General features: G+C 48.5%; 3 protein-coding genes and 1 non-coding gene across 15 annotated transcripts; 3 read left to right on the top strand and 1 right to left on the bottom strand.

The window, feature by feature from the left end:
* The first annotated feature begins 410 nt into the window (after nt 1–410).
* Nucleotides 411–10,520, top strand: CA14 (carbonic anhydrase 14). 5 transcript variants are annotated; one of them, XM_003817314.7, is made up of 11 exons: nt 411–3,634; nt 5,598–5,618; nt 6,905–7,084; nt 7,600–7,742; nt 7,967–8,062; nt 8,246–8,312; nt 8,484–8,641; nt 8,741–8,861; nt 9,101–9,121; nt 9,236–9,320; nt 10,034–10,520. In XM_003817314.7, the coding sequence occupies exons 1-11, from the start codon at nt 3,580–3,582 to the stop codon at nt 10,098–10,100; spliced, it is 1,014 nt and encodes a 337-aa protein (XP_003817362.1). In that variant the 5' UTR covers nt 411–3,579; the 3' UTR covers nt 10,101–10,520. The 5 variants fall into 5 exon arrangements, with proteins under 5 accessions (XP_003817362.1, XP_008968743.1, XP_008968739.1 ...); XM_008970495.5 differs by having other exon boundaries at nt 2,896–3,634; nt 7,024–7,084; XM_008970491.5 differs by having other exon boundaries at nt 2,896–3,634; nt 9,104–9,121.
* On the top strand, nt 7,140–7,243 carry LOC112438683 (small nucleolar RNA U13). The gene has a single exon (XR_003027060.1). It is a non-coding gene; the product is annotated as a small nucleolar RNA U13 (small nucleolar RNA).
* A 325-nt stretch (nt 10,521–10,845) lies between the features above and the next one.
* Nucleotides 10,846–27,824, bottom strand: APH1A (aph-1 homolog A, gamma-secretase subunit). 2 transcript variants are annotated; one of them, XM_063605578.1, is made up of 10 exons: nt 27,500–27,824; nt 25,314–25,495; nt 22,866–22,988; nt 15,968–16,091; nt 14,140–14,748; nt 13,399–13,569; nt 13,158–13,231; nt 12,798–12,920; nt 12,515–12,642; nt 10,846–12,098 (listed from the first exon to the last, which is right to left on the bottom strand). In XM_063605578.1, the coding sequence occupies exons 5-10, from the start codon at nt 14,250–14,252 to the stop codon at nt 11,964–11,966; spliced, it is 744 nt and encodes a 247-aa protein (XP_063461648.1). In that variant the 5' UTR covers nt 14,253–14,748; nt 15,968–16,091; nt 22,866–22,988; nt 25,314–25,495; nt 27,500–27,824; the 3' UTR covers nt 10,846–11,963. The 2 variants fall into 2 exon arrangements, with proteins under 2 accessions (XP_063461648.1, XP_008968730.1); XM_008970482.4 differs by lacking the exon at nt 22,866–22,988 and having other exon boundaries at nt 10,846–11,636; nt 11,975–12,098.
* On the top strand, nt 14,148–26,413 carry C1H1orf54 (chromosome 1 C1orf54 homolog). 7 transcript variants are annotated; one of them, XM_063605585.1, is made up of 8 exons: nt 14,148–15,878; nt 17,736–17,865; nt 18,258–18,322; nt 19,559–19,642; nt 21,222–21,280; nt 22,009–22,119; nt 25,130–25,231; nt 26,324–26,413. In XM_063605585.1, exons 3-7 carry the CDS (start codon nt 18,277–18,279, stop codon nt 25,226–25,228), a joined length of 399 nt encoding a protein of 132 aa, XP_063461655.1. In that variant the 5' UTR covers nt 14,148–15,878; nt 17,736–17,865; nt 18,258–18,276; the 3' UTR covers nt 25,229–25,231; nt 26,324–26,413. The 7 variants fall into 7 exon arrangements, with proteins under 7 accessions (XP_063461655.1, XP_008968736.1, XP_034790515.1 ...); XM_008970488.5 differs by having other exon boundaries at nt 14,505–14,668; nt 25,133–25,231; XM_034934624.4 differs by lacking the exon at nt 19,559–19,642 and having other exon boundaries at nt 14,652–14,668.
* Nucleotides 27,825–27,925: the final 101 nt, after the last annotated feature.

Raw genomic sequence — 27,925 nt, 5'->3', positions numbered from 1 at the left:
TTTTTGTATTTTTAGTGGAGATGGGGTTTCACCATATTAGCCAGGCTGGTCTCAAATTCCTGACCTCAGGTGATCTGCCCGCCTCGGCCTCTCAAAGTGCTGGGATTACAGACATGAGCCACTGCACCTGGCCAGAAATCTGTATTTTAATAAGCTTTCCAAGTTTAAAAAGCTTTCCAGGTGATTCTGATGCACATTGACATTTGAGAACCAATGGTGTAGGAGAAAGCTCACTGGTGCCTGTGTCCTTGTTCTGGTTTAGCCTAGCAGCTATATGACTAACCATGGCTAAATCCCTAAATCTCTCAAAACTCAGTTTTACAGGGTATAAGAAGGGGTTTAGAATGATGCCTGAGGGCCCTTCTGCTCTAAAATTCTGTGAAAGACAGTAAATAAATGTTGCAATTACTAGATTCATTCAATCAACAGTTATGTACCAGGCAGCGTTCTGTTCATGGAATCAATGTATAACACAAAATTGCAACTGAAATAGTGTAACTTATCGCTTATAATTAAATGACTTGCAAATTTTCAGACCACAAACTTTTACCGGTCCTCAATTTACAAGATTCTCATACTGCATTTGTTGTGTAATGTGAACTGGAAAACTAAGAAAATGATCCAAAGGGTCATTTTTTCCAAAATTACTTAATTCTTTTTTGTTTGTTTGTTTTTTGTTTTTGTGACAGAGTCTCACTCTGTCACCCAGGCTGGAGTGCAGTGGAGCAATCTCAACTCACTGCAACCTCCCACTCCCGAGTTCAAGCAATTCTCCTGCCTCAGCCTCCTGCGTAGCTGGGATTACAGGCATGCACCACCACGCCTGGCTAATTTTTGTATTTTTTAGTAGAGACGAGGTTTTGCTATGCTTTGGCCAGGCTGGTCTGGAACTCCTGGCCCACCTGCCTCGGCCTCCCAAAGTGCTGGCATTACAGGCGTGAGCCACCATGCCTTATCTCAGTCAAGTTTCAGTATATCTACAAGGACAGGAGATGGCGCCAGAAGGCAGTGAGATGCTTGGTTTTGGTTTTAACGGTTTTAGCCAATGCAAGCAAGGAAAGGGCTTGAGAGAGAGGTCAGAACTAAAACAAAGGTGCCAGAGTTTGAGTGGAAACTAAGACTGAGTGGGGAGAGGGAGCTGTGTCAGTTTTTTTTTTTTTTTTAACTTACATATAAGGGTCCCCTTGACACCTACTCCAAATCAGCACAGCTAGAAAGCAACAAAAGAAATATCCACAGTAAAGCCAAAGATCAAGATAAAGTCAAGTGCCTGGAGGACGGCGCTCGCCTTCTGGCTCCCTCTGTCCTAGAAAGGAGGGCCTTTGTCGTCTGGGAAGCACAAGCACCTGGATGCGTTGCTCACCCAAGATCAGGGAAGTGTTGATTCCAGGCTAAGATATCTTTGTGAAACAATGTTCAGTTGCGTAGGCAAAATCCCAAAGCCCAGCAGCAGTGAAATACCTCCCAGAAGGAACCACATACACAAAGCATTTTAAATTAAAATTTAAAAATTCATAGACGAGCCAGGAGGTGGCGCCTGGCAAGACACGCTATCTGCCTTGGGAATCGGAATCTCAGCTCAGCGCTCCAGGGGAACTCTGTTCCGGCAGAGGTCATTCTGTTCAGACCTCTTCTTTCCTACTAAATCTCTTCTTTCATACCAAGATGTCTCTGCTTTCTTTTTTTGTTTCTTTGTGTTAAGTACCCTGATTCCCGGGAAATCTAATTTATACTTCAAGTCTTTTACTCTTCTTAGATGGGATGGATGGGGCTTTGGGGAACCTCAAAACATAAAACTTTCCTGAAGGGGACAAATAATTCAGAGGGTGATAGGAGAAGAAAAAGGGAAATGACATCAGCAAAATGGCTTGGCTTTGCAGATCAATCACAGGGGATAGAAAGGCACAGTGAGCTCCTGTCTCTGCAGGAGCTGATGATCCAGCACATGCATTATTCTGTTCATTTGGCTTTTATCCTGCTCCCTTATTTAGCTTCTGCTCCCTTTGTTTGGCTATTTATTGCTACTCGGCAGGAGCAAGGAGGGCAGAGGGAGCTTCAAATGGGTGCATCCTCCTGGCTGGTGCCTCTGGTGAAGGGCACGGAGGAGAAAGAGGTTTCAATGTCTGGCTTGAAAGTATCTGTGGGTTTCACATTCTCTAACGAGGGACTTAGGATGTACATTCCAATCGGGATTTCCAGTCCCGTGGGGAGCAAACATCAGTTCACATTCCTGAGACGTGCAGCCTCCATGCTCCACGGGCGCAGCTCCTTGGTGGCAGGTTTCATTCAGTGCCACATGTCCTGCCTCAGCCCTTTGTTGGGCTGGAAGGAAGACCCTGAGCCCCTCTTCCATCTGGATCACATGGTCTCTCCAGACCCTCCCCTCTCTTTCTCTGGAAACCGCCTTTTTCTGATGGTGGTAGTGATTGTTCCTAAAGTCTCTCCTTTCCTCCTGCCCTGGCCTCTCTGCCGGAGGTCAGTGTCCTCTTCAGTGACAAAAGCCGCCCTAGATCTGGGCTCCCTGGAGAGGGAGGTGGCTGGGTCTGGCAGTTACAGCCGCTGTCTCTCCATGGTGCTGCTACACCCCTCCCCCACTGGGCATACAAATGGGCTTTATCCAGCAAACAACGCTCCCTCCCCGCACTCCCCCCACCCCAGGCCACACAGGCACGTGGACCCAGGCCTCACCGTGGGAAGGGGGTGGTGGCAGGCACAGAAGAGATTGCTCCAGATGAGTTCTCCTTGCCTCACTTCTCTTCCTTAGAACTTAGGACACAACTCAGGTTTTAGTTATTGACTTCCTCCACCCCTCGCCTGCACCCTGAGTCCCTAATTCCTTCTTGTTATATATCTCCTAATTCTGGACTCTTCCCATTCCAGGGCAGCTCAGATTATGCAGGGAATTGGGAACAGGTACCCCCACCATCTGCCCCATACCACCCAGGGAGCTGCTCCTCAGAGGAGAAATCAGGCAGGGGGATGAAAATACAGTGTCCTTTTGAGGGGGCTGAGTTGAACCCCAAAGCCCCTTCCTTGACCCTGCCTGCTCCAGGGAACACCCATCTAAACAGCATCTGTGTGACTAGCAGAGGAAGGAAGAGCTCACCCCAGCTGGGCTCCTGAGCCAGGGCCAGGGCTCCAGTGAAACTTGCCGCGTTCCAGCTCCGAGTGGGGCCATCCTGCATGCCTAATTGGCTATTTAAGGAGCTGTTCGCCAGCAGCCCAGGCAGCCCCCCCGTCCCCACATACACCCGTTCAGAGCCACCTTAAAAGCAGGAGGCAGTTGTAAAGTCGCTGGCCAGCTAGTGGAGTGGAGACTGCAGAGGGAGATAAAGAGAGAGGGCAAAGAGGCAGCAAGAGATTTGTCCTGGGGATCCAGAAACCCATGACACCCTACTGAACACCAAATCCCCTGGAAGCCCACAGAGACAGAGACAGCAAGAGAAGCAGAGATAAATACACTCACGCCAGGAGCTCGCTCGCTCTCTCTCTCTCTCACTCCTCCCTCCCTCTCTCTCTGCCTGTCCTAGTCCTCTAGTCCTCAAATTCCCAGTCCCCTGCACCCCTTCCTGGGACACTATGTTGTTCTCCGCCCTCCTGCTGGAGGTGATTTGGATCCTGGCTGCAGATGGGGGTAGGTACAACTAAATGTCTGTGTGTGGATTTGTGCTGATGTTCACATGTCGCCAGGTGTGCTTAATGGGAGGAGGAGAGGTGTGAAAGGAAGCCTAGAGGCTGGAATAATAGGCTCAGAGATGAGGAAAAAAGAGCGGGGTGTGGAGGAGACCACTTCCCTTCTTTACCTTTTGTCTCTCCAGCCTTGTTGTTATTGGAGGTCGGGGAGAACTAGCGGCAGGCAGGGTGTGTACACATGCAAGTGCTGGAATCTCTTTGCAGGCTACAGATTTTCTCCAGAGCTCTTTCCCCCACTGCCCTGGTCCCAGGCAGGACTCCTGGACTTCTTTATTTACAAACTCCTCCAAATAGGGAGTCAAAGAGGCCTGGAGTAAAAAGATGGATAGATGGGGGTAGGGGGAAGAATACTTCCTGCCCAACTCTGACCCTGATCTCCAATTCATCCCCTTTTGGCCAAGATTCCCTCTTCATTCTGTGGAGCGACTAACTCCCCAGTTATCCTCTGAAAGTGGCAGTAAGAGTCAACATTTGTTTGACATTTTACAGTTTACAAAGGACTTTCAGGAGCTCCCAGGAGATGAGGAGGGATTCTTGGGAGAACAGGCTGAAGCGCTCCAGGAGTGTCCCCAGGAACTCCTAGACCTCATTTTTGTGTTTCCTGTGCCTAGCACAGTGTCCAGCACATACTAGGTGTGTAACTGAGGTTTGTGGAAAGAGCAGGGTGAGGGGGATGTCCAGAGAGCAGAAGGCAAATGCAGAGAGGATGGGGGCAGGCAGGCAGCCAAATGGAGAGTCACAAATCTCATCTGAGGAGAAAGAAAAAAAGAGGGAAAGAGGAGGAAGAGACAGAATAAGTGTGTTGAGGCTCTGACCAGAGTGGACAGGCACCTTTACAGACCAGGGAGTTTGAGTTGTTGGGGGGTCCCACAGATATGGTAAAATGAGAGGCTGCCTCCAGCTCTCCCTTGGGCTAGGAGAATAGGTCAAGGATAAGAGCAGGACATCTCACAAGTTTGAGGAATTTAAGGGAATAAGAGACAGAGAGAGGAAGGAATTTAGGATTTTACTCCAGAGTTTCTAGTAGTATGAATATTGCAGCATAAACCATGAAGGCCTTCGTTTTCTTCTTGAGGCAGTTTGGCCATAGGGAGGGGCTGGACCTGCAGACCCTCAGCCTTTGCGTCAGACAGGACTGCACGAGAGCCTGGCATGTGACCCAGCTGGCAGCTCTCTTCTCTACACACAATGCTTCACTTTCATCCTGTCCCTGCCAGCCTGGCTGCCTGTGCCCACCCACCACCCTCAATCTAGAGTAGACCCTGCCCTGACTCCCACCCTTCCCTAACCATCTCAGAATGTAGGGAGCAGAGCCTCCTGGTGATGAGGAGTTTCCTCTAGAGCTAATGGGACCAGAAAAGAAGAATTTACATATGAGTTTACAGCTCAGTGGCTTTATTCATGCAATTTTTTAAAGCAAAGGAATAATCTCCCCTTCTCCCCTCAGTAGCATCCCCCAACACACACACACTCTAAACTCCTTTCTCCTCCCCGCTTTCTAGTCCCTATCCTTCCAACCCTCTGCCCACACCCTCACCCCACCCACCCCAATCTTCTAAGTGTTAGATTGACTTGGCACAGGTTACAGAAAAGAAAGGGTTGGGCCAATCGCACATTTGGATCCAGGTTAATTTTAGTCTCTGGGCTTTACCTCTTTTCCTTCCTCCTCCCCTTTTACTCGGCAGGCACCAACACAGCCTGGCTGGTGATTTTAAATAGGCCCCCCGACCTTTCCACAGAGGTGTCCGGTTTCAGGGCTTCCTTTGCAAAGTGCTGGAGCAGAGGGAGGAGAGACTGCAGAGAGGGAGGTGGAGCAGTACAGAATGCCAGAGGGAGGGGAGTGTGGAGGCCAGGGTTCTGCCCCAGGCTGCGCTGGCTGTAACCCAAACTATTCTGCCTTGCAGGTCAACACTGGATGTATGAGGGTGAGCAGATCTCAAGGCCTCCCGACAACCCTTTCACACTGGGACCTCCTCACCTGGCAGGAAGACACACTGTGCGGGTGGGAGGAGACTTCCTTTAGCTTCTCACCCTAGCTCCTCCCTTCTGGATCTCCTCCTGCCTTGAGTTTCACATATATGGCTCCTAGATCCTGCTCTAATCATCAAATCCTACACCTCCTGATTTGGCAGAAAAGCTAGTTAAGTCCTCAGTAAATCGTGTAGGAGTGAGGGAGCTGGGGTGGAAAGGAAGCTGGGTGGGAACTCTGAGCTTAGCTGCCAGGTCTCCTTCTGGCTCCGTCTATCCTAATCCATCCTACCCCTAACCTGCATCTGAAATTGGGACAGAGCTGGAGGTCAGGGGTGAGGAAGAGGCTGGCAGGATAGTTTCTGACCCTGGGGGAGGTGGAACTCAGTTCCTATGAACTACTGATTAATGACTTAACCAAACTCAAGTTCATGATAAACGGTCAGTGTGAGAGCAAGAAGTGAATGTTGAGAAGTCAGGATATCTGAATCCCAAGGCCACTTGATAGGGGCCTCCAGGAGACCCTATCTCTCTAGGATTTTTTTTTTTTTTTTTTTTTTTTTTTTTTTTTGACACAGAGTCTTGCTCTGTCACCCAGGCTGGAGTGCAGTGGTGCAATCTGGGCTCACTGCAAACTCCACCTCCTGGGTTTAAGTGATTCTCCTGCCTCGGCTTCTGGGATTACAGGTGCCCACCACCACGTCTGGCTAATTTTTGTATTTTTAGTAGAGATGGGGTTTCACCGTGTTGGCCAGGCTGGTCTCGAACACCTGACCTCAAGCGATCCACCTGCCTCGGCCTCCCAAAGTGCTGGGATTACAGGCATGAGCCACTGTGCCTGGCCTATCTAGGATCATTTTATTTCTCCCATTTTTCTACTCCTACTCTCTAATCCCATCTCTCAGGGTATTCAGGTTTTCTATGCATCCCCTCTGCCCTCATTCAGCTTTCTTGTCCTCAAAATACAGGTAAGTAAAAGAGCTACCACTCCCCATTCATCAGGATAGTTGGGGAATCATCACTGCCTCTGGGTAGGGAAGGGGAACTGCAGCATGAGACTCAACAGGACTCCTACCTCACCCATCCCTATACAACTGGGGTCTTAACCTGGGTGGAGGGAAGTCCATTTCTACCTCCACACAGATGTATGGCTTGGTTAGGGGAAGGGTCAAGGGGAGGGAGTGCTGTTGAAGGGTAGCTAGAGCTGGAGGACAGGACCAATGTCTTTGGTAACCCCCACCAGGCCCACATGGTCAGGACCATTGGCCAGCCTCTTACCCCGAGTGTGGAAACAATGCCCAGTCGCCCATCGATATTCAGACAGACAGTGTGACATTTGACCCTGATTTGCCTGCTCTGCAGCCCCACGGATATGACCAGCCTGGCACCGAGCCTTTGGACCTGCACAACAATGGCCACACAGGTAAAAGCACAGGCTCCAAGGAGTTGTAGGCTCCAGCTCAGATCTTAGGAGTCAGATCTTTTTGTAGTTCATGGGCATGATGATGGGGTGTTCATGAGCATGCGTAAGATGTGCCGCCCTCGAATCTTGTCAAGATGTTGGCACATTACCCATCTGACATAAACAAACAAATAACCTCAGGAGTCAGAGGAAAGCAGCATTTTCCTAACCTACGAATTCTCAAAAACCTTTGTCCATGAATTTGGAGATATGAGAATGGGGATCAGGATCCTGTAGCCAAAGCGGGAATCGAAATGTTTATAACCAAGCTCAGTAGGTAGGTATCATTGCACTGACTTGGTCTTCACCAAGAAAAAGGAAGATATGCTAGAAAAGCACTGGCCTATGGGAGGAACTGGGTGCTACTGGGGGAGAAAACTGGAAGAGGGCCAAGTCTCCCAAGAAGTGGTGGCAACCCAGGAGCGGGAATGTATCCACATGCCTCCACCAATCCGAGTTTGCTCTTTTCCTCACAGTGCAACTCTCTCTGCCTTCTACCCTGTATCTGGGTGGACTTCCCCGAAAATATGTAGCTGCCCAGCTCCACCTGCACTGGGGTCAGAAAGGATCCCCAGGGGGGTCAGAACACCAGATCAACAGTGAAGCCACAGTTGCAGAGGTACCAGGGAACAAAGAGCTGGGACTCAGACAAAGTAACAGGGATGGTTGGTCCTGGGGAAAGGATCTGGACCTTAGGAAAAGTCATGCTGGGGGGATAAGGCCAATCTCTGAGGGACAGACTTAGTGCCTGCCGGGGACAGCGGGGGGATGGTGGCAGCTAGGATCAAGGCCTTGAAGGGGGTGCAGACATTCCATGATTCATTTCCCTCTTCCTTCCTTTAGCTCCACATTGTACATTATGACTCTGATTCCTATGACAGCTTGAGTGAGGCTGCTGAGAAGCCCCAGGGCCTGGCTGTCCTGGGCATCCTAATTGAGGTCAGTAGCCCCCAGTCCCTTCCAGGTTTCTCTCCACTTCCTCTGCAACCCTCAAACCTATTTCTGTTGCTGGCCTCCTTCCTATGGCAGGCAGCAGCCCACCCTGACCATTTATTCTGTACATAAATTTCTTATTCCAAACATGGACTCATTCCAAACTCTCTCCCTTTCCTCCTCTTCCAGGTGGGTGAGACTAAGAATATAGCTTATGAACACATTCTGAGTCACTTGCATGAAGTCAGGCATAAAGGTGAGCCTTAAAAATCTATAGCAGGAAGTAAGATTAGACTTTCAAAAACTATCCTTAAAAGCCTTGGGATGAAGCAATTACATAGAGCCAAGGAATTTTGCTTCTGGGAGCCCTATCTAGGTAAGCTAGGGCACACTGAAAGGAAGATGAGTCCCAGTCTGTTCTCCCCAGATCAGAAGACCTCAGTGCCTCCCTTCAACCTAAGAGAGCTGCTCCCCCCACAGCTGGGGCAGTACTTCCGCTACAATGGCTCGCTCACAACTCCCCCTTGCTACCAGAGTGTGCTCTGGACAGTTTTTTATAGAAGGTCCCAGATTTCAACGGAACAGGTAAGTGGTGGAGAAACGAGGTGAGGTGAGACACAGTTGTAACTTCAGACCCCTTCCCACTCCCCAAAGTAACACCTCTCCCACGCTTCTGCTCCTCAGCTGGAAAAGCTTCAGGGGACATTGTTCTCCACAGAAGAGGAGCCCTCTAAGCTTCTGGTACAGAACTACCGAGCCCTTCAGCCTCTCAATCAGCGCATGGTCTTTGCTTCTTTCATCCAAGGTGATTCTACACGGCTCAGAAGAGATGGGAAACTGAGGGGGACACAATGGCAGGAACTAGGGAGCCAATGGGAAGAAAAGGCTAAAAGGGGAGGGGGTTTCTGGGACTTGCTTGGATTGGGAACCAACCCCCACCCCAGGGTGCCCCCGGGGGATTCTCCCAGGCACAGCAGCAGAGAGTGCTGCTCCCAGCTGGGATGGGGATCTGAAGTCCCACTGACCCATTTTCTTCTCTTACAGCAGGATCCTCGTATACCACAGGTAAGGCAGCCTTATAAGATAATGCGGGGAGGGGAGGTGTCCTCACCGAGTGGGGGAAAGGCTCAAAATCTATGTTAGTCCTAGGCTGACACCTTTTACCTTTATCTCCCCCAGGTGAAATGCTGAGTCTAGGTGTAGGAATCTTGGTTGGCTGTCTCTGCCTTCTCCTGGCTGTTTATTTCATTGCTAGAAAGATTCGGTGAGGCCCTACTTTCCATTCCTCCAGTCCCTTTTTTTTTTTTTTTTTTTTTTGGTAGCGGGGAGACGGAGTCTTGCTCTGTTACTCAGTCTGGAGTGCAGTGGTGTGCAATCTCAGCTCACTGCAACCTCTGCCTTCTGGGTTCAAGCAATTCTCCTGCCTCAGCCTCCCGAGTAGCTGGGACTACAGGCACGCACCATCACACCCAGCTAATTTTTGTACTTTTAGTAGAGACAAGGTTTCACCATATTGGCCAGGCTGGTCTCAAACTCCTGACCTCAGGCAATTCGCCTGCCTCGGCCTCCCAAAGTACTGGGATTATAGGCATGAGCCACCCGCTTTTTGAGACAGGTTCTCACTGTTGTCCAGGCTGGAGTGCATGGCTTTATCGCAGCTCACTGCAACCTCCACCTCCCGGGCTCAAGTGGTCCTCCCACCTCAGCCTCCTGAGTAGGTGGGACTACAGGCATGTGCCACCATGCCCAGATAATTTTTGTATTTTTAGCAGAGACGGGTTTTCACTACATTGCCCAGGCTGGTCTCCAACTCCTGACCTCAAGTGATCCGCCCGCCTCAGCCTCCCAAAGTGCTGGGATTATAGGTGTGAAACACCTTGCCCAGCCCTCTTTTCTGTTAAAAAGCATTCTCCTATTTCACCTCTAATCTGCTTCACTTAGATAGCAGTCATTCTCATGAGCCATTCCCCTTTCCAGGAAGAAGAGGCTGGAAAACCGAAAGAGTGTGGTCTTCACTTCAGCACAAGCCACGACTGAGGCATAAATTCCTTCTCAGATACCATGGATGTGGATGACTTCCCTTCATGCCTATCAGGAAGCCTCTAAAATGGGGTGTAGGATCTGGCCAGAAACACTGTAGGAGTAGTAAGCAGATGTCCTCCTTCCCTTGGACATCTCCTAGAGAGGAATGGACCCAGGCTGTCATTCGAGGAAGAACTGCAGAGCCTTCAGCCTCTCCAAACATGTAGGAGGAAATGAGGAAATCGCTGTGTTGTTAATGCAGAGAACAAACTCTGTTTAGTTGCAGGGGAAGTTTGGGATATACCCCAAAGTCCTCTACCCCCTCACTTTTATGGCCCTTTCCCTAGATAATACTGCGGGATCTCTCCTTAGGATAAAGAGTTGCTGTTGAAGTTGTATATTTTTGATCAATATATTTGGAAATTAAAGTTTCTGACTTTAATTCTGGCCTATCCTTTGAGGCTCTTGAGGGTGGGCAAGTTCCTGAATCCCTCAGGTGGTAAAGATGGGCAAAGGATGGGGAAAAGAAGCATGGGTGATTAACTCCTTTTATCCCACCCCTGGAAGGAAAGATTAGCTTCTGGGAAAACACTTAACCCAAAGTTTCAGACATGTTAAACCACTAGCCCAGATTTCTGCCCTTGCACCAAGGCTATGCTTGGAAATCAGTGGTTGCCAGGTTAGGAAAGTGGCTGGATGAGAGATCTGAGGACAGAAATCTCAATTAACATGCTATCCCTTCCCTTAAAAGCCAAGTTCCCCCACAATTACAAATTCTTTTTTATTAGTCAAAATCACAATCACCTTGATTAAAAGGATGGGACACTCCACCCTCAGCAGAAAATGATACAGTTTATAGAAAACCTCCCCACCCCTCCCACACCCCAATTAAAAACTACAAAAAAATCTCCCCTCCTTCCCTACGATGTCATGGTAGTCTGACTCCTCCAGTGGCACTGCAGCTCTGGAGTGGCCAGCTCACCACAGCACCCTCCACTTCACCTTGGGGAGAGGAGGGATGCTGGTGGTTAAGGAGGTTAAAACCATTAGTTCCAGTAATGCCAGTTCCCAAACATGCACTTCCTTCCTTTCCCCCAAGGTCTGGGACCAAGGAGAAAGGGACCGAAATGAGCCCAGCCATGAGGAGCAACTCGAGGAGAGAAAATATAGCCCAAGGAGGTTAGAAGAGTTCCAATATACCTCCTCCCTCCCCCCACCTCAAAAAAGAAAAAAAGGCAGTTTAGGGTATTTATCACACCAAAAATGGTTCCCCCTCAGGCCTGAGAAAAAGACCAAGATGTCCAGTCTTGAGGGAGTACTGAGAAACTCAGAGCTCATCTATCCTTGAGCCTCCATTAATTTCATCTCCAGGGCAATGGCTAAACTAGGTCCCTTTTCTTGGCAACCTGCACTGTCCAGAACTGGAGATGGAGAAATACAGGGCGAGGACATCAGGAGGGCACCCCAGGCCCAGGGGTCCCCCCTAGGTTCCCTCAGTCCTCGGGTGGGATGCGCAGGGCAGAATACACCATCACCCGACTGTCCTCCTGCCGTCGGCCTGCAGAGGGGAAGGGAGGTGAGTCTTGGGCAGGGTGAGAGCAGAGCACTGACACAGGGGGAGTCCTGGACACAACAAGGGGGTCCCCAGGTGGTGGGGATAAGTGCAGATTCAAACCCACCAGTCACTGACTGGCTGAACCCAGGCTGCTCCTGGTAAAGCTTAGAGACTAACGGTCACAAAAGGACAAAGCAAAACCCTGGAGGTAGTGGGGTAGACCGACGAGAAGGAGACAGAGAATGTGGGCAATGGACCCGGGCTGGGGCTGGGCTCAGTCATGGGCAGTGGACAGGCAGGTGGGATCTGTCAGGCGATCAGTCCAGGTAGTCAGTCCTTACACAAGAGGCTGCGCTGAATACTTCGGAGGGACCCTCCAGCTGTGATGAAGGCCCAGAGCCCCATGGAAACAGTGACTGCATAGATGGGCAGCAGGCTGGCCTCATACCAGGGGTTCAGGAATGTCTAGGAAGGAGGGTAAGAGTAGGAAAGAGATTAGATTCTCCCTCGACCTAATCCCCATATTCTCTCTGTACCTTTGACTCCCAGATATCTCTCTCAAATTCTCCAGTCTTTCCCTTCAGAGCACCAACATCTTGTGGTTAAGGGGACTTTTGATTTTCAGCTCCTCAGAAACTCAAAGGTTTCTGCCGCTCCTGCTCACCTCAGGCCCTCTGCATTACAGTTTGACTAATCCATTCAACCTCCTCCCCAGAGCAGGTGATAGAAATGATGCTGAGGTGAGAGACCTTGAAAGACTCACCTTTCCTCCTCCTCCCAGGTAGGTTAAAAATGTTAAGAAGTGAGGATACCCTTTCCCCCACATCCCACTCACCATTAAATGCTTTTCTCCCTAACTCAGGCCGCTGTCTCCAACTCACCAGTCCTGATGTCAGTAGGTGACTCCCAACCACCAGGCCCAAAGCCCAGTACCGTCTCCTCTCACAGGCATCAAAGAACACAACTCCCCAAAAGGTATGGAGCAGGATAATGGCTGCTGTCAGAAAGGCTGCAGGGAGGGAGATGGGGAGGATCAGGATGTCCCTGATCTTCTCCCAGGCTCCTGAGATGTTGAGCCAAAGAAGTCTCTCAGGGAAGGCCAATAAATCAGATCAGGGACAAGGATGGATGGGGGGTAAAGGCTAGATAGAAGGTGGATCTTACCTGAAGTCAGGAAGTAATAGGGTGAGTCTCCATGGATCCCAACCACACCTGGCCCAAGTGCATCAGCCAAAATATTGATAACAGAGAAGACACCACTGATGATACCGAAGGAGAGACCAGAAACTGGGGGAAGGGAGGATCTCATCAATGTCAGAGATCACACTATTGCCTGTTCACCACTGACCCCTCCCCATTCCCGGTTACAATTCTTTCACATCTACTCTCCCTCCAGACCAACTTTCTTTGGAAGTGACGGATGAAGGAAAGTAAGAAGCCACTTAGAACATGTGGATATTTAGAGACTTCCCTAGAGGAGGGGGCTGTCCAACTCCCTCCTCCAGTCCCTCTCCCTTGGCTCACCATAGGCCATCTGGCGGATGGAGATGGGTGATCTTCCGTCCTCACTCAGCGATGCTAACCCCTCATCTGCCTTCCTGGGGTGGGGTGGGGTAGGGGAAACATGAGGGAGGGCAGGGATGCTCCTTTCCCTCTAATGTCCTCCCTTAGTGCCTCCTCTTCCAAACCAGCACCCAGGGGCTGCCCCACTTCCCATAGTGCAGTCCTTTGCCCCTCTCCCCTCCAGACCACTCCATCTTCTTACTTAAGTAGCTTGTAGTAGGCAAAGCGGAACACCTCCTGTAGAAGGACAGAGACAGCAGCACCAAAAATCAGGAGGCCGTACTGGAGCCGGGCATCTGACCGGTCGGTCACATGGACCAAGATGAACCAGACCACAGAGGCCAGGAGCAGGGAGACCAGCCAGAAAAATGCCCTGAGAAAAGACAGGGGCAGTGAGACAAGCAATGGTAGGGGGAGCCAGAGAAATCAAGGAGGGAAACCAGCCAAAGCTGCTTGAAAAGTGGAAGTTAGCCTTCCGGATGGTTAGGGAGACATGGACCAGGTAGGGTAACTGTCTCCACCAAGAGACTCATCTGTAGAAAAGTGAACGCACTGGAAAGGGGAGAAATCTAATTAAAGAGTCTTCAGAGCGATGAGAGCCAGAGTGTGCGAGCACGGAAGGGCGAGGTATCCGTTCCTGGATCCTCCCCTAAGGCACCTGACTCGGCCTGCCTAGGTCAGCACAGCCCCCTCACGAGTCTCGGCCTTGGGCCTTCTCTGACGTCGCTGGGAGGAACATAGGAGGAATCTGTGAGATCCTTGGAAGGTGGAAACCAACTGCGGGAAAGGACAAATCTCCCAGACCCAACCCCTCACCTCCGCCCAAACTTCACCTCCGACTTATCGTCCCCAATTCAGGCTCCCAGGCTTGCCCCAGTTCCTCCAGCCCCTTCCGCACCTCTCTCTTCGACGCTCTCCCGCGTCTCCCGGGCCCTCTACTCACCCTGCGACCAGGATGATAACGCGAAGCGGGTCCCCAGCCACAGTGATCAAGAAAAGCGCGAAGGCCGGGCCGAACGCGACGAAAGTGCAGCCGAAAAACACCGCAGCCCCCATGGCTGGTCAGGTGGGAGGGGGGTGGGGGCCTGACCAGGACAGGCAAATGGGAGGGGCGCGCCAGCTGGGGAGTCCGCGTGGGGTGGCAACGCGACCCCACGAGGGGCGCGGTGCAATGTCACCCCCAGACCCCGGGGAAGGGGAAGGGGAAGGGGGGGAACCGAAACCCCAAATGAAGGTCCGCGCCACTTCCTCTACGGAAGCCGAAGAGGGGACAAATCCCGGCCGCAGCCCCACGGCCACCTCCCATCTAATCCCCACCCCCGGAAGGCCAATGGAGAATCAGCGCGGGCGGAGCTGCTCGACCTGCTGGGAGTTGTAGTCGCCTTCCGAGGCCTTGACTTCGTCCTGGGAGTGGCTCGAGCCGGTTAATGGGGGTGGGCCGGGAATGGACCAGTCGAGACACCAATTCCAGGGTTCGGTTGCGCTTCCGTCGCTGTTTCCTTTCGTCACTTTGTGGGGAAAAGTGGTAGCAATCATACCTCTTCTTGAAGGGCTGCAGAGGGGGTAGATCCTGTTTGAATCTAAGGGACAAATACAAAGAGAGCACAGGATGGGGCGCAGGGAGATAGGGACGGGTATTGTTCTTACTTGAATGAGAGGAAATGGGCTAGAGCTGCTGCCTAAGAGATGAAGATTACATTAAAAAGTAGGAGCTCTTCGGACAGACTAGTATAATAAACATGGAATACAGTATATCGCTAATGAAGCCCTCATCTGTAATGACAAGAGAATCGGAGAGAAGCAAAAGGAGCCTGGAAAGAAATGTTAGGAAGGCACTTTGAAAGAGTCCGGGAGTTTAAAAGCAATTAGAGCGATGGGGTTGAAGGAAAACGACACCCCCACCCCACCCCCGCCCTAAGTTCCTTTTATGTCATACTTCCTCTATTTATTTTCTGAAAAATGAACCTCAGTGGTGCGTTTTCCTGAGGCTGAGAGGGGTTGTATATTAGAGTGAATGAAAGTTAAAGTAGGCTGAGCGCGGTGGCTCACCCCTGTAATCCCAGCACTTTGGGAGGCCAGGAGTTTGAGACCAGCCTGGCCAACATGGCGAAACCCCATCTCTACTAAAAATGCAAAAATTAGCCAGGTGTGGTGGCGCGCGCCTGTAATCCCAGCTACCTGGGAGGCTGAGGGGCAAATATAGCTTGAACCCAAGAGGCAGAGGTGGCAGTGAGCTGAGATTGCGCTACTGCACTACAGCCTGGGCAACGGAGTGAGGTTCTGTCTCAAAAAAGAAAAAGAAAGTTAAAGTAGGAGAGGAGGGTATTGTAATCTCATTTGGATGGGGAGAGGTTAGTCCTTAGGGAAGATGTTAGGCAAAGGAATCTGAGGATGGAAAAGAGGAAAGAAATCTGGAATATTGTTTTTGAAAGCATAATCAAAGTACCAAAAAAAAACCCCCACAGAAATTGTTTAAAGATAACCAAACTTCCTTTCCTTCCTGGAAGTGATTTATTATTTAATCCATATGTGCACACTCACATACGTGTTTTACATGTCTTCCAGGAAATTCTGGAAAGGAGCTGAGGAATAGATTGTATAGATTTACATGGAGGCTGGTCACAGTGGCTCATGCCTGTAATCCCAGCACTTTCGGAGGCCAAGGCGGCTGGATCACTTGAGGTCAGGAGTTTGAGACTAGCCTGGCCAGTGTGGTAAAACCCCATCTCTACTAAAAATACAAAAAATTAGCCAGGCATGGTGGTGCGCACCTGTAGTCCCAGCTACTCAGGAGGCTGAGCCACAAGAATAGCTTGAATCTGAGAAGTGGAGGTTACAGTGAGCTGAGATCCCACCACTGCATTCCAACCTGGGCGACAGAGCAAGCCTCTGTCTCTGAAAAAAAAGAAAGAAAAGATTTACATGGAAAGTCACCAGGCAAATTATTCCCTAATGAGACTAAGAGGGTAGCTGGGCACAGTGGCTCACGCCTGTAATCCCAGCACTTTGGGAGGTCAAGGCAGGCAGATCACAAGGTCAGGAGATCGAGACCATCCTGGCTAACACGATGAAACCCTGTTTCTACTAAAAATACAAAAAATTAGCCGGGCGTGGTGGCGGGCGCCTGTAGTCCCAGCTACTCAGGAGGCTGAGGCAGGAGAATGGCGTGAACCCAGGAGGCGGAGCTTGCAGTGAGCCGAGATCGTGCCACTGCACTCCAGCCTGGGCAACAGAGTGAGACTCCGTCTCAAAAAAAAAAAAAAAAAATTAAGAGGGTAGCGTTATCATGACCTGTGTTCAAGACTCCAGTATGTCCTGCTTCTGAGCCCAGCAGGCAGAGTAAGGTGGATAGGAATGAGACAATTCTCATGTCTTTTTTTTTTTTTGAGATGGAGTCTCACTCTGTTGCCTAGACTGGAGTACAGTGGTGCTATCTCGGCTCACTGCAACCTCTGCCTCCCAGGTTCAAGTGATTCTCCTGCTTCAGCCTCCCTAGTAGCTGGGATTACTGGCGCCTGCCACCATGCCCAGCTAATTTTTGTATTTTTAGTAGAGACAAGGTTTCACCATGTTGGCCAGGCTGATCTCCTGACCTCAGGTGATCTGTCCACCTAAGCCTCCCAAAGTACTGGGATTACAGGCGTGAGCCACTGTGGCCAGCTTCATCTCTCCATTGAGCTGTTACCACAGCATCTTATGACCATTGACAGGAGGCTCTAAACCTATCTTGTTCATGGGTGTTTCCACAGACACTTGCATAGTGCCTGACTCATAGTAGATGTTGAGCAGATACTTATTAACTTCCCTTAAGAACAAAGCAAAACTGTCTTTTCTTATTCCCTTGCCTATAAGCTCTCAATTGCCTATCACACTAGGCCTAGCACACTGTGCCTAGCACGTATGTTGCTAAGGGTTTCTGAATTGAATGAACATGGGAAACATAAAAGCAGAGGAAAGGATAAAAACTCTACTCCTGTAGGACGGAATGAAGGGAACATACCAAGTGACTGAATGTGGGAGGGAAGGTGTGGCACCTGTAGCAGGGAAAGAGACTATCTGCTTTCTCCCTTCTTCCAACCTGCATCCTGGAAGTTGAGAAAGAGATGAGGTGAGGCCGGGCACAGTGGCTCATGCCTGTAATCCCAGTACTTTGGGAGGCCAAGACAGGTGGATCATCTGAGGTCAGGAGTTCGAGACCAGCCTGGGCCAACACGGTGAAACCCCGTCTCTACTAAAAATACAAAACTTAGCTGGGCATGGTGGCACGCGCCTGTAGTCCCAGCTACCAGGGAGGCTGAGGCAGGAGAATCACTGGAACCCGGGAGGCAGAGGTTGCAGTGAGCCGAGATCGCGCCACTGCACTCCAACCTGGGTGACAAAGCAAGATTCTGTCTCAAAAAAAAAACAAAGAGGTGAGGTGAGGTCAGTGTTACCAGAAAGGAAATAACTGACCATGGCTGAGAGACTTTTAGCTGAAGCCATGCAGCAGGTGCTTTAAGTCAGACAATGATGGGTAAATATTGTTCCTATTCTCTATAGCTCCAGACAGACAGAAGAAAGGGACTCTTTTCAGTCTAGAAAAATGCTTACCCCTTCCTCAGAACATTTCCACTGTGACGAAAAGAGACTGATGAAGCCTCAGAGAGAAAGGCAACTCTGGGTGGTGATGGTAAGTCAGAAACAGTGAGAGGGAGGGTCAACTTTTTATGAGGCCTTGGAGGAAGGAAGGAAAGCCGGGAGAGGGGAAACTTCTTGGTAGGCTTATTTTTTATTTTTTATTTTTATTTTGGTAGTGACAGTGGGAGTCCTGAATGGATCTAATCTAGGGCAGGGGGAGCTTAAGAAACATGTTTGCATCAAAACCTCCTTTTGCCTCTCAATCTGGGCAGCTCTGGCTGGGGACCGGCAGTAATTGGAGATCTAGTCAGTCAGCCAGTAGGCGGGGAGTTCTGCCCCCTGGGAGGAGAAGAGTTGCTGCAGCTCCTTCCCTGCTTTGGAGGAGGAGGGGAGGCGGGGTAAGTTTGGTGGGAAACTCTGTAATTTCCTTTTTTACTTTCACAGCAATAGTGCAGAATCCAGAATGGATGTCCTCTTTGTAGCCATCCTTGCTGTGCCACTTATCCTGGGTAAGTCCACTCCTCTCTCTGAGCTTTTGTGCCAGGTCTTCTACCATAAATGGGGTGGGAGAAAAAAAATGAGGAGTGGGTGAGAGGTACATTTCAATGGGGAGCGATAGAGTTTTCTCATCGTGCTGGGGTCCGGTGTTGAGGGCAGAATGGAGATCTAGAAGGCAGAGCCAGGAAAGGGGGAAAAAAGCAGAGTCCTGTCAAACAAGGAGGATGGAGCTCCAGACACAAGGAGGCCCTAGCAACACTGAGCTCAGTTCTCCATCACCACGGAAGTTGAACAAGATGACAGGGGCTAAAGTAAGGGTGAAGGAGGGATTATTGGAAGGTGTCACAGTCTGAAACTAGTAGTTAGGGTATCTCCTTTCCCAGAGAATTGGAGAAAAAAACCTGCTATTAGTAAAGACACAGAAGTGGGGTGACCTTTAGGGTAGTGGAAAACTGGCTGTCTTCAGGGACAGGGTCCCAAGAGTAGCTTGGCTCCTTCCCTCCTTTGTTCCCCAGTCTACCAGGTGTGTCTCATTGTTTCCTTTTCCTCTAGATTCTTGTGTCATTAGCTTGGAGTTGAAGGGAAAGCATTCAAGGAGCTCAGGGAAGTGTTTAGCAGGAGGCCTGGAGTTCTTGATCCAGTCATATCAAAGCCACATATTTTTAGTTCTGAAAGGGAAGAAAAACTAACGGAGATGGGTCATTTTAGTCCAGCTGACTCATTTTAAGAAAGCGGATGTTAAGTGGATTGTTCAGGGTTATTCTGTTAGCAGTGAAGGTGGAACTAAAGCTCAAATCCAAAGCCTAAGGGTGTATGTTAGTTATTTGTAAGAGATACTGATAAGAAAAGATGTCTCACAAATACAGTAAGATCTGGAGCATACTAAATAGAAGACTTGGCGTTTTTAAATTCCTGGTCTCTACTTTTCCTACCTTTTTTAGGTCTGGTTCTCCCTTTGGGTTTATAGTATGTGAAGGGGACTGTTTTCTGTTTTAGGAGTTCCTGGATTGAAAGGGCACGGAGTAACAGGCCTCATTACAGATATGGATCCCAGAAGACTGAGAGGGGTGTAGAGGTGCACAGGCAAGAAAGGAGTATGACTATTGGAGGAGAGAGAGAGAGAGAAGGAGAGAGAGAGAAAAGAAAGAAAGAGCAAGAAAGCTGGGAGCGCTGAGGTCATCTCCAGGTGTCCTTTTGTTAGTAAGGTGTTCCAGATGTCCCTTGACCTCTAGTCCTTGTCCCCATAGGACAAGAATATGAGGATGAAGAAAGACTGGGAGAGGATGAATATTATCAGGTGGTCTATTATTATACAGTCACCCCCAGTTATGGTGAGTACATGAAAGGCTCTTGCCCTTAGCCAACTGGAGAGAGGCTTCAGGATATTTAGTTCTGAGACTTTGCTCTTCACTTTGAAGCAGAGCAATGGGGTCAGAGAAAAATCTGGCTATGAACAAAACCTATCAAGACTCATGATGGGGCCAGGCGTGGTGGCTCACACCTGTAATCCCAGCACTTTGGGAGGCTGAGGCGGGCGGATCACAAGGTCAGGAGATCGAGACCATCCTGGCTAACACAGTAAAACCCTGTCTCTACTAAAAATACAAAAAATTAGCCGGGCGTGGTGGCGGGTGCCTGCAGTCCCAGCTACTTGGGAGGCTGAGGCAGGAGAATGGCATGAACCCAGGAGGCGGAGGTTGCAGTGAGCTGAGATCGTGCCACTGCACTCCAGCCTGGGCGACAGAGCAAGACTCCATCTCAAAAAAAAAAAAAAAAGAAAAAAGATTTATGATGGGCTGGGCGCAGTGACTCATGCCTGTAATCCCAGCACTTTGGGAGGCTGAGGTGGGTGGATCACCTGAGGTCAGGAGTTTGAGACCAGCCTGGCCAACATGGTGAAACCCTGTCTCTACTAAAAATACAAAAATTAGCTGGGCATGGTGGCACCTGCCTGTAGTCCCAGTTATTCAGGAGGCTGAGGCAGGAGAATCGCTTGAACCTGGGAGGCAGAGGTTGTGGTGAACCGAGATCACACCACTGCACTCCAGCCTGGGCGACAGAATGAGACTCCGTCACAAAAAAAAAAAAAAAGACTCATGATGATGTTATTTTTCCAGATAGTGATTTTTAGATGGGAGGATTGCTTGAGCCCAGGAGTTCAAGACCACCCTGGACATCATAGCAAGACCTTGTCTCTATAGAAAAAAAAAAATTTTTTTTTTGAGACCAAATCTCACGCTGTCACCCAGGCTAGAGTGCAGTGGCACAATCTCAGCTCACTGCAACCTCTGCCTCTCGGCTTCCAGCTATTCTCTTGCCTCAGCCTCCTAGGTTGCTGGGACTACAGGCGTGTGCTACCATGCCCGGCTAATTTTGTATCTTTAGTAGAGACGAGGTGTCACCATGTTGGCCACGCCGGTCTTGAACTCCTGATCTCGTGATCTGCCCACCTCAGCCTCCCAAAGTGCTGGGATTACAGGCTTGAGCCATCGTGCCTGGCCAAAATTTTTTTTTTTTTTTTAATTAGCTGGGCATGGTGGCACATGGCTGTAGTCCCAGCTACTCAGGAGGCTGAGGCAGGAGGATCACTTGAGCTCAGGAGCTGGAGGTGGCAGTGAGCTATGATTGAACCAACTGTACTCCAGCCTGTTAACAGAGTGAGACCCTGACTCTAAAAAAAGAAGAACTTGAAAATTTTTCAAATTTGTAAATTATTTTAGATACCTAGATTGAAAATATAAATGCATACGCATTCACAGTCATTTTTAACATTAGTTAAATAAAATTGGATTATACCAATAAATGTTACAACTTAAGTTAAACTATTCTGAGCAATTTCTTCCCTTTTCATTTCCAGATCTAGAGTTACGTTTTTCTTTAATTATTACTGATTTTCTTTCTCCTCTGCAGATGACTTTAGTGCAGATTTCACCATTGATTACTCCATATTTGAGTCAGAGGACAGGCTGGTGAGTGAACTCTACATCTAAAAGGGTTAGGATAAGTAACAATTAAAAAGAAACTGGCCGGGCGCAGTGGCTCATGCCTATAATCCTAGCACTTTGGGAGGCCAAGGCGGGTGGATCATTTGAGGTCAAGAGTTTGAGACCAGCCTGGCCAAAATGGTGAAACCCCGTCTCTACTAAAAATACAAAAACATTAGTTGGACATGGTAGCATATGCCTATAATCCCAGCTACTCAGAAGGCTGAGGTAGGAGAATCACTTGAATCCGGGAGATGGAGGACGCAGTGAGCCAAGATCGTTCCACTGCACTCCAGCCTGGGTGACAGATCCAGACTTCATCTCAAAAAAAAAAAAAAAAAAAAAAGAGAAAAGAAAAGAAACTGGACAATGTTGAAATGTATCTGATTAACAAGAATAAAAATGAGTTTGATGAGGAGAAACTAAGTAGTAGGCCCAAAACAGATTTGTTAACCTATCTGGGGAGGAGAAAAAAGCCAGAACTTTATAAATTATCCTCAGTAAGTTTGCTAAGACACTGAGGAGGGGCATCAAGGGACTTTTGAATGAGATGGGCACAAATCTATGCAAACATAGGGTAGGGGGGAATCCCTGAGCTTAAGTCTTTGGGCTGGGTGGAGGTGGTGAAGGGGAGAACTTTAAGTAGAGAATCTATGAAGATGTTGGATGGAAAAACTGATAACTCTGTGTTTCCCAAATCCTACTGAGGGTAGAACAGGTTGGATAAGGACATAACAGAAGCAGTAGAGACTACCATTAGTCTTGAAACAGCACGTGCAGACCATCCGAAGCCTGTGACTGTGAAACCAGTAACAACGGAACCTGTGAGTTGATTGGGGATTGGGGGCTGGGGGGAGACAGGACATCCCTAGTGACGTGGAATAAATAGAGGGCTGGAATACCAGGCTTTGGTGGATGGGAGAACCAAATAATTAGTACTTCATTGCAGGTATTCATCTCAACTTGGCCATGTTTCACTAAGATTTAATACTAACCCTGTACACAGAACACTGGGAAGATATGGTACAGTTAAATTTCAGTTCAGTAGTATTCAATAGGTATGTAATCTATGCCTAAGGCTGCTAAGGTAACTGATGCTGATAAAAAAGAAATCTATGTTACTGTCCTCAAGGAATTTATAAAATTCAAGTTTACGAAACACTTAGAACAAAATGAAAAGGTATGTTACAATGTTAAATTATATATAAATTTGAAAGCAGAAGATACTGACAGTGCTTTAGCCAGTGTAAGAAGAGAGATTAGTACAGGCTAGAGTTGTCTGAAAAGCTTTCAAGAGGCATTTGTGCTTGAGATACACCTTGAAGAATAGATGAGCTTTTGATTGGTGGGTAGTTATGGAAGGACAGAAGCAATTAGGAGGAAGAATAGTTATTCCAAGAGTGAAAGAGGCCAGGTATGGCGGCTTATGCCTGTAATCCCAGCACTTTGGGGAGGCCAAGGTGGTCGGATCACTTGAGGTCAGCAGTTCAAGGCTAGTTCAATGGCCAACATGGTGGAAACCCCATCTCTACTAAAAATACAAAAGTTAGCCAGGCGTGGTGGTGCGTGCCTGTAATCCCAGCTACTTGGGAAGCTGAGGCATGAGAATCACTTGAACCCGGGAGGCAAAGGTTGCAGTGAGCCGAGATCACGCCACTCTACTCCAGCCTGGGCGACAGAGTGAGACTCTTATCTAAAAAAAAAAAAAAAAAAAAAGAGTGAAAGAGCTGCACAGGAGGGGGGAATAGAACAAGCATAATATGTTTAGCAAATAGGGTATGATTGAAGGAGAGGGTATATGGAAGGGAACAGTGGGAATTAAGAAAAATATAAAATTTACAAGGCTCCTAATACTTGCTTGGTAATTTCACATGTGGCAACATAGGGGCAAATTTCAGACAGTCTCAGGTGTCAGGCTGAAGTCTGGACTCATAATCAACAAGGAGCCTAGTAGGTTCTTCATTATGGTAAAAACACGATGAAAAGTGATATTTTAGAAAAACCGGCCAGGTGTGGTGGCTCACGACTGCAATCTCAGCACTTTGGGAGGCTGAAGTGAGCTGATCACCTGAAGTCGGGAGTTCGAGACCAGCCTGACCAACATGGAGAAACCCTGTCTATAGTAAAAATACAGAATTAGCTGGGTGTGGTGGCACATGCCTGTAATCCCAGCTACCTGGGAGGCTGAGGCAGGAGAATCGCTTGAACCTGGGAGGCGGAGGTTGCAGTGAGCCAAAATCGCGCTATTGCACTCCAGCCTGGGCAACGAGAGTGAAACTCCATCTCAAAAAAAGAAAAAAGAAAAACCACTCATCAGGTTGTATGCAGGATGTAAATAATTTAGTGGAAAGCAACTCATGGGATTTGCGTTGTTCCAGAAACAATCTGTACTCTGGCATTATGAACGGAGAGGAGAAAAATAAATATTATGAAGAAAATACCTTGCTTGAGTGATAATTTTATATGAAGTATAAATGAGGAGTGAGTTAAAATAACTCATGGGTTTTAAACATGGACGTCTGGGAAAATGGTTGACCAAAGTGGGAACTATGGGAGGCCAGAGTGGTTTAGGACAGAAGTTATTAATTTGGTAATGGCCAAGCTGAGTTTATGGTGACAGCCCTATGAGGGTGTCCTAAAGGTCACTGAACTAGATCAGGGCTAGAGTTCTAAGTGCAAAGTCACAGATATGAAAGTAAATGAGCTCAACAGAGCCAGTACACACAAGCTCAGAAGGCCAGTGACTGTGACTGTGCCTGTAGTGAGTGGGAGGAAGAGAAATTAATGAATGGAATGGAGAAGGATTTGACTGGAGAAGTAGGCAGATAGCCAAGTTTGTATTATAGAGTCTAGAAGAGAAAGTTTAATATAATCCATCAAAAGCTACCAAGAGGCCAAGGAGGAGGAGGTCACTTGTAACTCTCAAGAAAGTAGTTTTAATTGAGTGCTTGGAGAAAAGCTAGATTTTTGTGGAGTTAAAGAGTGAGTACATTATGAGGAAAGGGAGGTGAGTACAGACCAACCATCTAAAAAATCTGGTAATGAAAAAGAGAAGCAACAGCTGGAAAGGGGAATAGGACCAAAGAGCAGCCTGCATATAGTTGAGCACAGATGAAAGAAGCCAGTAAGAATGGAAGTGAAAGATTGACAATAAGGGCAGTTAATTCTTTTTGAAGTATACAGTAGGCTGGGCGCGGTGGCTCACGCCTGTAATCCCAGCACTTTGGGAGCTGAGGTGGGCGGATCACCTGAGGTCAGGAGTTTGAGACCAGCCTGGCCAACATGGCAAAACCCCGTCTCTACTAAAAATACAAAAATTAGCCAGGCGTGGTGGCGGGTGCCTGTAATCCCAGCTACTTGGGAGGCAGGCAGGAGAATTGTTTGAACCCTGGAGGTGGAGGTTACAGCGAGCTGAGATTGCACCACTGCATTCCAGCCTGGTGGATATAAAAATAATAATAAATAAACAAACAAATAAATAAAATATAGACTCTCTTTAGATTGTAAATTCCTTGAGGACAGCAATCTTGTCTTATTCATATTTATGTCCCTCTCTATAGCACCTAGCACAGTGACTAGTATAGTATAATGCACATAATAGATAAAAAATAGAAACAATTGAATTGAATTGGCCTCCCTGGTATGGTCAGGGATAGCTGAAAGGCACAGAAGAAAGGACTCCTTACAGTGATGGGGAAGGATGGATCTTTCTCTAAGCCCAAAGGAAAGGAAGACAGAGGTTGTTGTAAAGAGGTGGCAGTCTTTCTGGAGGGGGACAGAGAAGTGGTAGGAGGAATGACACCAGCCTACTGTGTGGGGATGTCGGTATTTTAGCAGAGTCCAGATCTGAACGATGCCGTGTCCAGTTTGCGAAGTCCTATTCCCCTCCTCCTGTCGTGTGCCTTTGTTCAGGTGGGGATGTATTTCATGTAGAAGGTAAGAGTGCAGCCACTGGCTTTGGGGGAGTCTGTGAAATAATATTTTTTAACTTCCCACACTAAACCGAAGTAATTCTTACCAGTATCTCTAGTTAGTGTTTCCAGCCTGGTCAATTATCAGCCACTGAAGGAAGAGATTCAGGCTGATCCCTATAATCCCAGCACTTTGGGATGGTGACGTGGGAGGATCGCTTGAGCCCAGGAGTTCCAGACCAGGCTGAGCAACATAGTTTGAGTCCAGGCTGAGCAACAGACCTTGTCTCTACAAAAAAATTAAAAATAAATAAATAAGAACTCCTCTACAAGACGTTAAAAAAATTAAAAATAAAAATTAGTTGGGTGTGGTAGCACAGGCTTGCAGTCCCAGCTATTGGGGGGGATGGGGTGGAAGGATCCCTTAAGCCCAGGAATCGGAGGCTGCAGTGAGCCATGATCTGGCCACTGTACTGTTGCCACTGGGCAACACAGTGAGACTGTCTCAAAAAATAACAAGTAAAATGAAAGAAGAGGGATCACATTTAGAAAAATCTTCTTATTCAGTCTTAAGAAGTTTAGGAGATGCTGAGGCAGACTTTTGTGATGAGTCATTACTTTTTCTGAACTAAGAGGACTTCAGGATCTCCTAGAGCAGATAGATGATGAGGTTGGGGGAATACTTCTCCAAGCTTCCAAAATGTCTGAATAATCAAAGCTAGTTCCAGCCTGGCCACGTTTCAAGTCATGGCGAATGCCAGAGGGCAAAGTGGGTGGGTCTTACAACCTGGTAGAGTCAAGAGGCAAAGTTCAGAGGCAGAACGGATGGCAGTTCTCTGATGTATGGCAGGGCGGGGGGAGAGAAGGGAAGAGAAAGCCGTATTATAGGAAAAGAATTTTTAAATTGGGATGCTAAATAACCATTGATCATAGAGAGATTCAGCAGGAGGTGAAAGGACTGTGGAGGAGAGGGGTACACACACATCTTTCCCAGGAGCTATCACAGAGCAATCCCAGCTCAGAATATCTGGGGAGTTTCCATAGAGTGTGGGGGGCATGAAGGGGTTTCTCGGGTCTCCTGACTCCTTTTATTTTCTTTCTTTCTCTGCTTTTTTAGGTGGAAGAAGGCTGCTATGACTCTTTGGCTGGGAGTCTGGCAAGAGGAAATTGGAAGATAAAATAAATAATAAGTGAAATAATCTGGTTACCATCTACTCCTTCATGAGTCTGTTCTAAAGTCACAACTAAAGAGAGCGCCAGGATTTAGAGGCAGCAAGCGTAGATTGGAAGGGGAGGTGGGTGACAATTGAATTAGAGGGCATTATGGACTGAATAAACCTGCAGTTTGCAGAAGACTGGAGAAGGGCACCCACAGACAACAGGTTCATTCGCAGTCCATATTGGTAATTCTCTTGTTTTATTTTATTAAGTATGGTGTTGAAACAGTGTGCTTGGGGAAACGAGGTTGAGGTTTTAGAATCTTTTTTTCTTTTTATAAGAATAAGCACATTGTTAAAACATAAGGTAAAATATCAAAAACTACTTAGAATAGACTTTAAATATTCACACCTACCCACCCCCACCCACACCTCTGTCCAACAATGTGCCTTTTGCAGTTGGTAATTATGGCAGGGACAAACTCACTTAAATTTTTTTTTAATTCGCTATCCTCGGGACCCTAATTAGAATTGGGCTGCCCCCTTGCGGTCTCTCCGACGTCCTATCTTCAACCAGCTCACAGTCCTTGGGCCCTGCTCTCCTCTCCATTGTACTCTCAAAATGCAAGGCGCAACGACAATAGTAACGTCCCAGTTACTTCTGAGACGCTCTAAACTCTGGACTTGCCTCCCTCCCCTCCTTCAAAGTCTTTCGAATCTTCTCCAGCGGACAAATGAAGGGACTGAAGCTGGACAAAACCATAACCTAGGAGATCAGGGACCTACCCCATTCTGTTCCTCGTGCTTGGAATCAGATAATTTAGGACGCCGGGCCCGAGAAGCCTGGACAAAAAAGTCAGGAAAAACTGAGTTTCGTTTTGACCTCTAGCGTCGTGGCGGGCTGGCATCTGAGCTGGTAACGTGCGTGGTAGGTTATGTAAGAAAAGGGATGGAGGAGCCGCCCCAGCGGGAGCCAGAAAGGACGCGGTGTTCTCGGTTGCAATCCCCACCCTCCTCACCCAGCAGGGCAGTAGGCACCCAACTTGGAGGAGAAAGGGGTGGGGGAGGTGAAACAGAGACCGGAGAGTCACGAGGGCTGGGCCGCCGAGAGCAGGAGAATATACCGTGTCACACACCTCCATTCTCTCACACACGTTGCAGACACAAATCACTGACGGTTTCCACGTGCTGCGCTCGTGAGCGGAGGTGTTCAAAGAGGGGGCAGATGAGTTACTTCCCGAGACGGAACCGGGGGTCCCACGTCCGCCGCCTTCAGTAGCACAACCAATCTCTGAACACTCAAACCGCGCATCTCTGGCGCATCACCATCCTATTTAAGGCCACGGGCTCCGCCCTTTTCCTCCCCTCCCTTCTTTTCCACTCTTTTTCCATCCTCCTCCTTTTCTCATCACCGGGTCCTCTCCAGCAGCCGCATGTAGGGGAGGAGCACGGAATGCTTCCCTTACAGCCAATCATCACCTGGCTGCCTCTCTACTGGCTGAGCCCCTTTGTACTGTAGCAAATGGGCTATGAACTTCAGTAACTAGAGTCACGTGTTACCG

Source organism: Pan paniscus, chromosome 1 (assembly GCF_029289425.2).
Source record: "Pan paniscus chromosome 1, NHGRI_mPanPan1-v2.0_pri, whole genome shotgun sequence".
Lineage (NCBI taxonomy): Eukaryota > Metazoa > Chordata > Mammalia > Primates > Hominidae > Pan > Pan paniscus.
The sequence above is the reverse complement of the archived record's forward strand: the minus strand, read 5'-3'. Positions and strand labels throughout refer to the sequence as shown.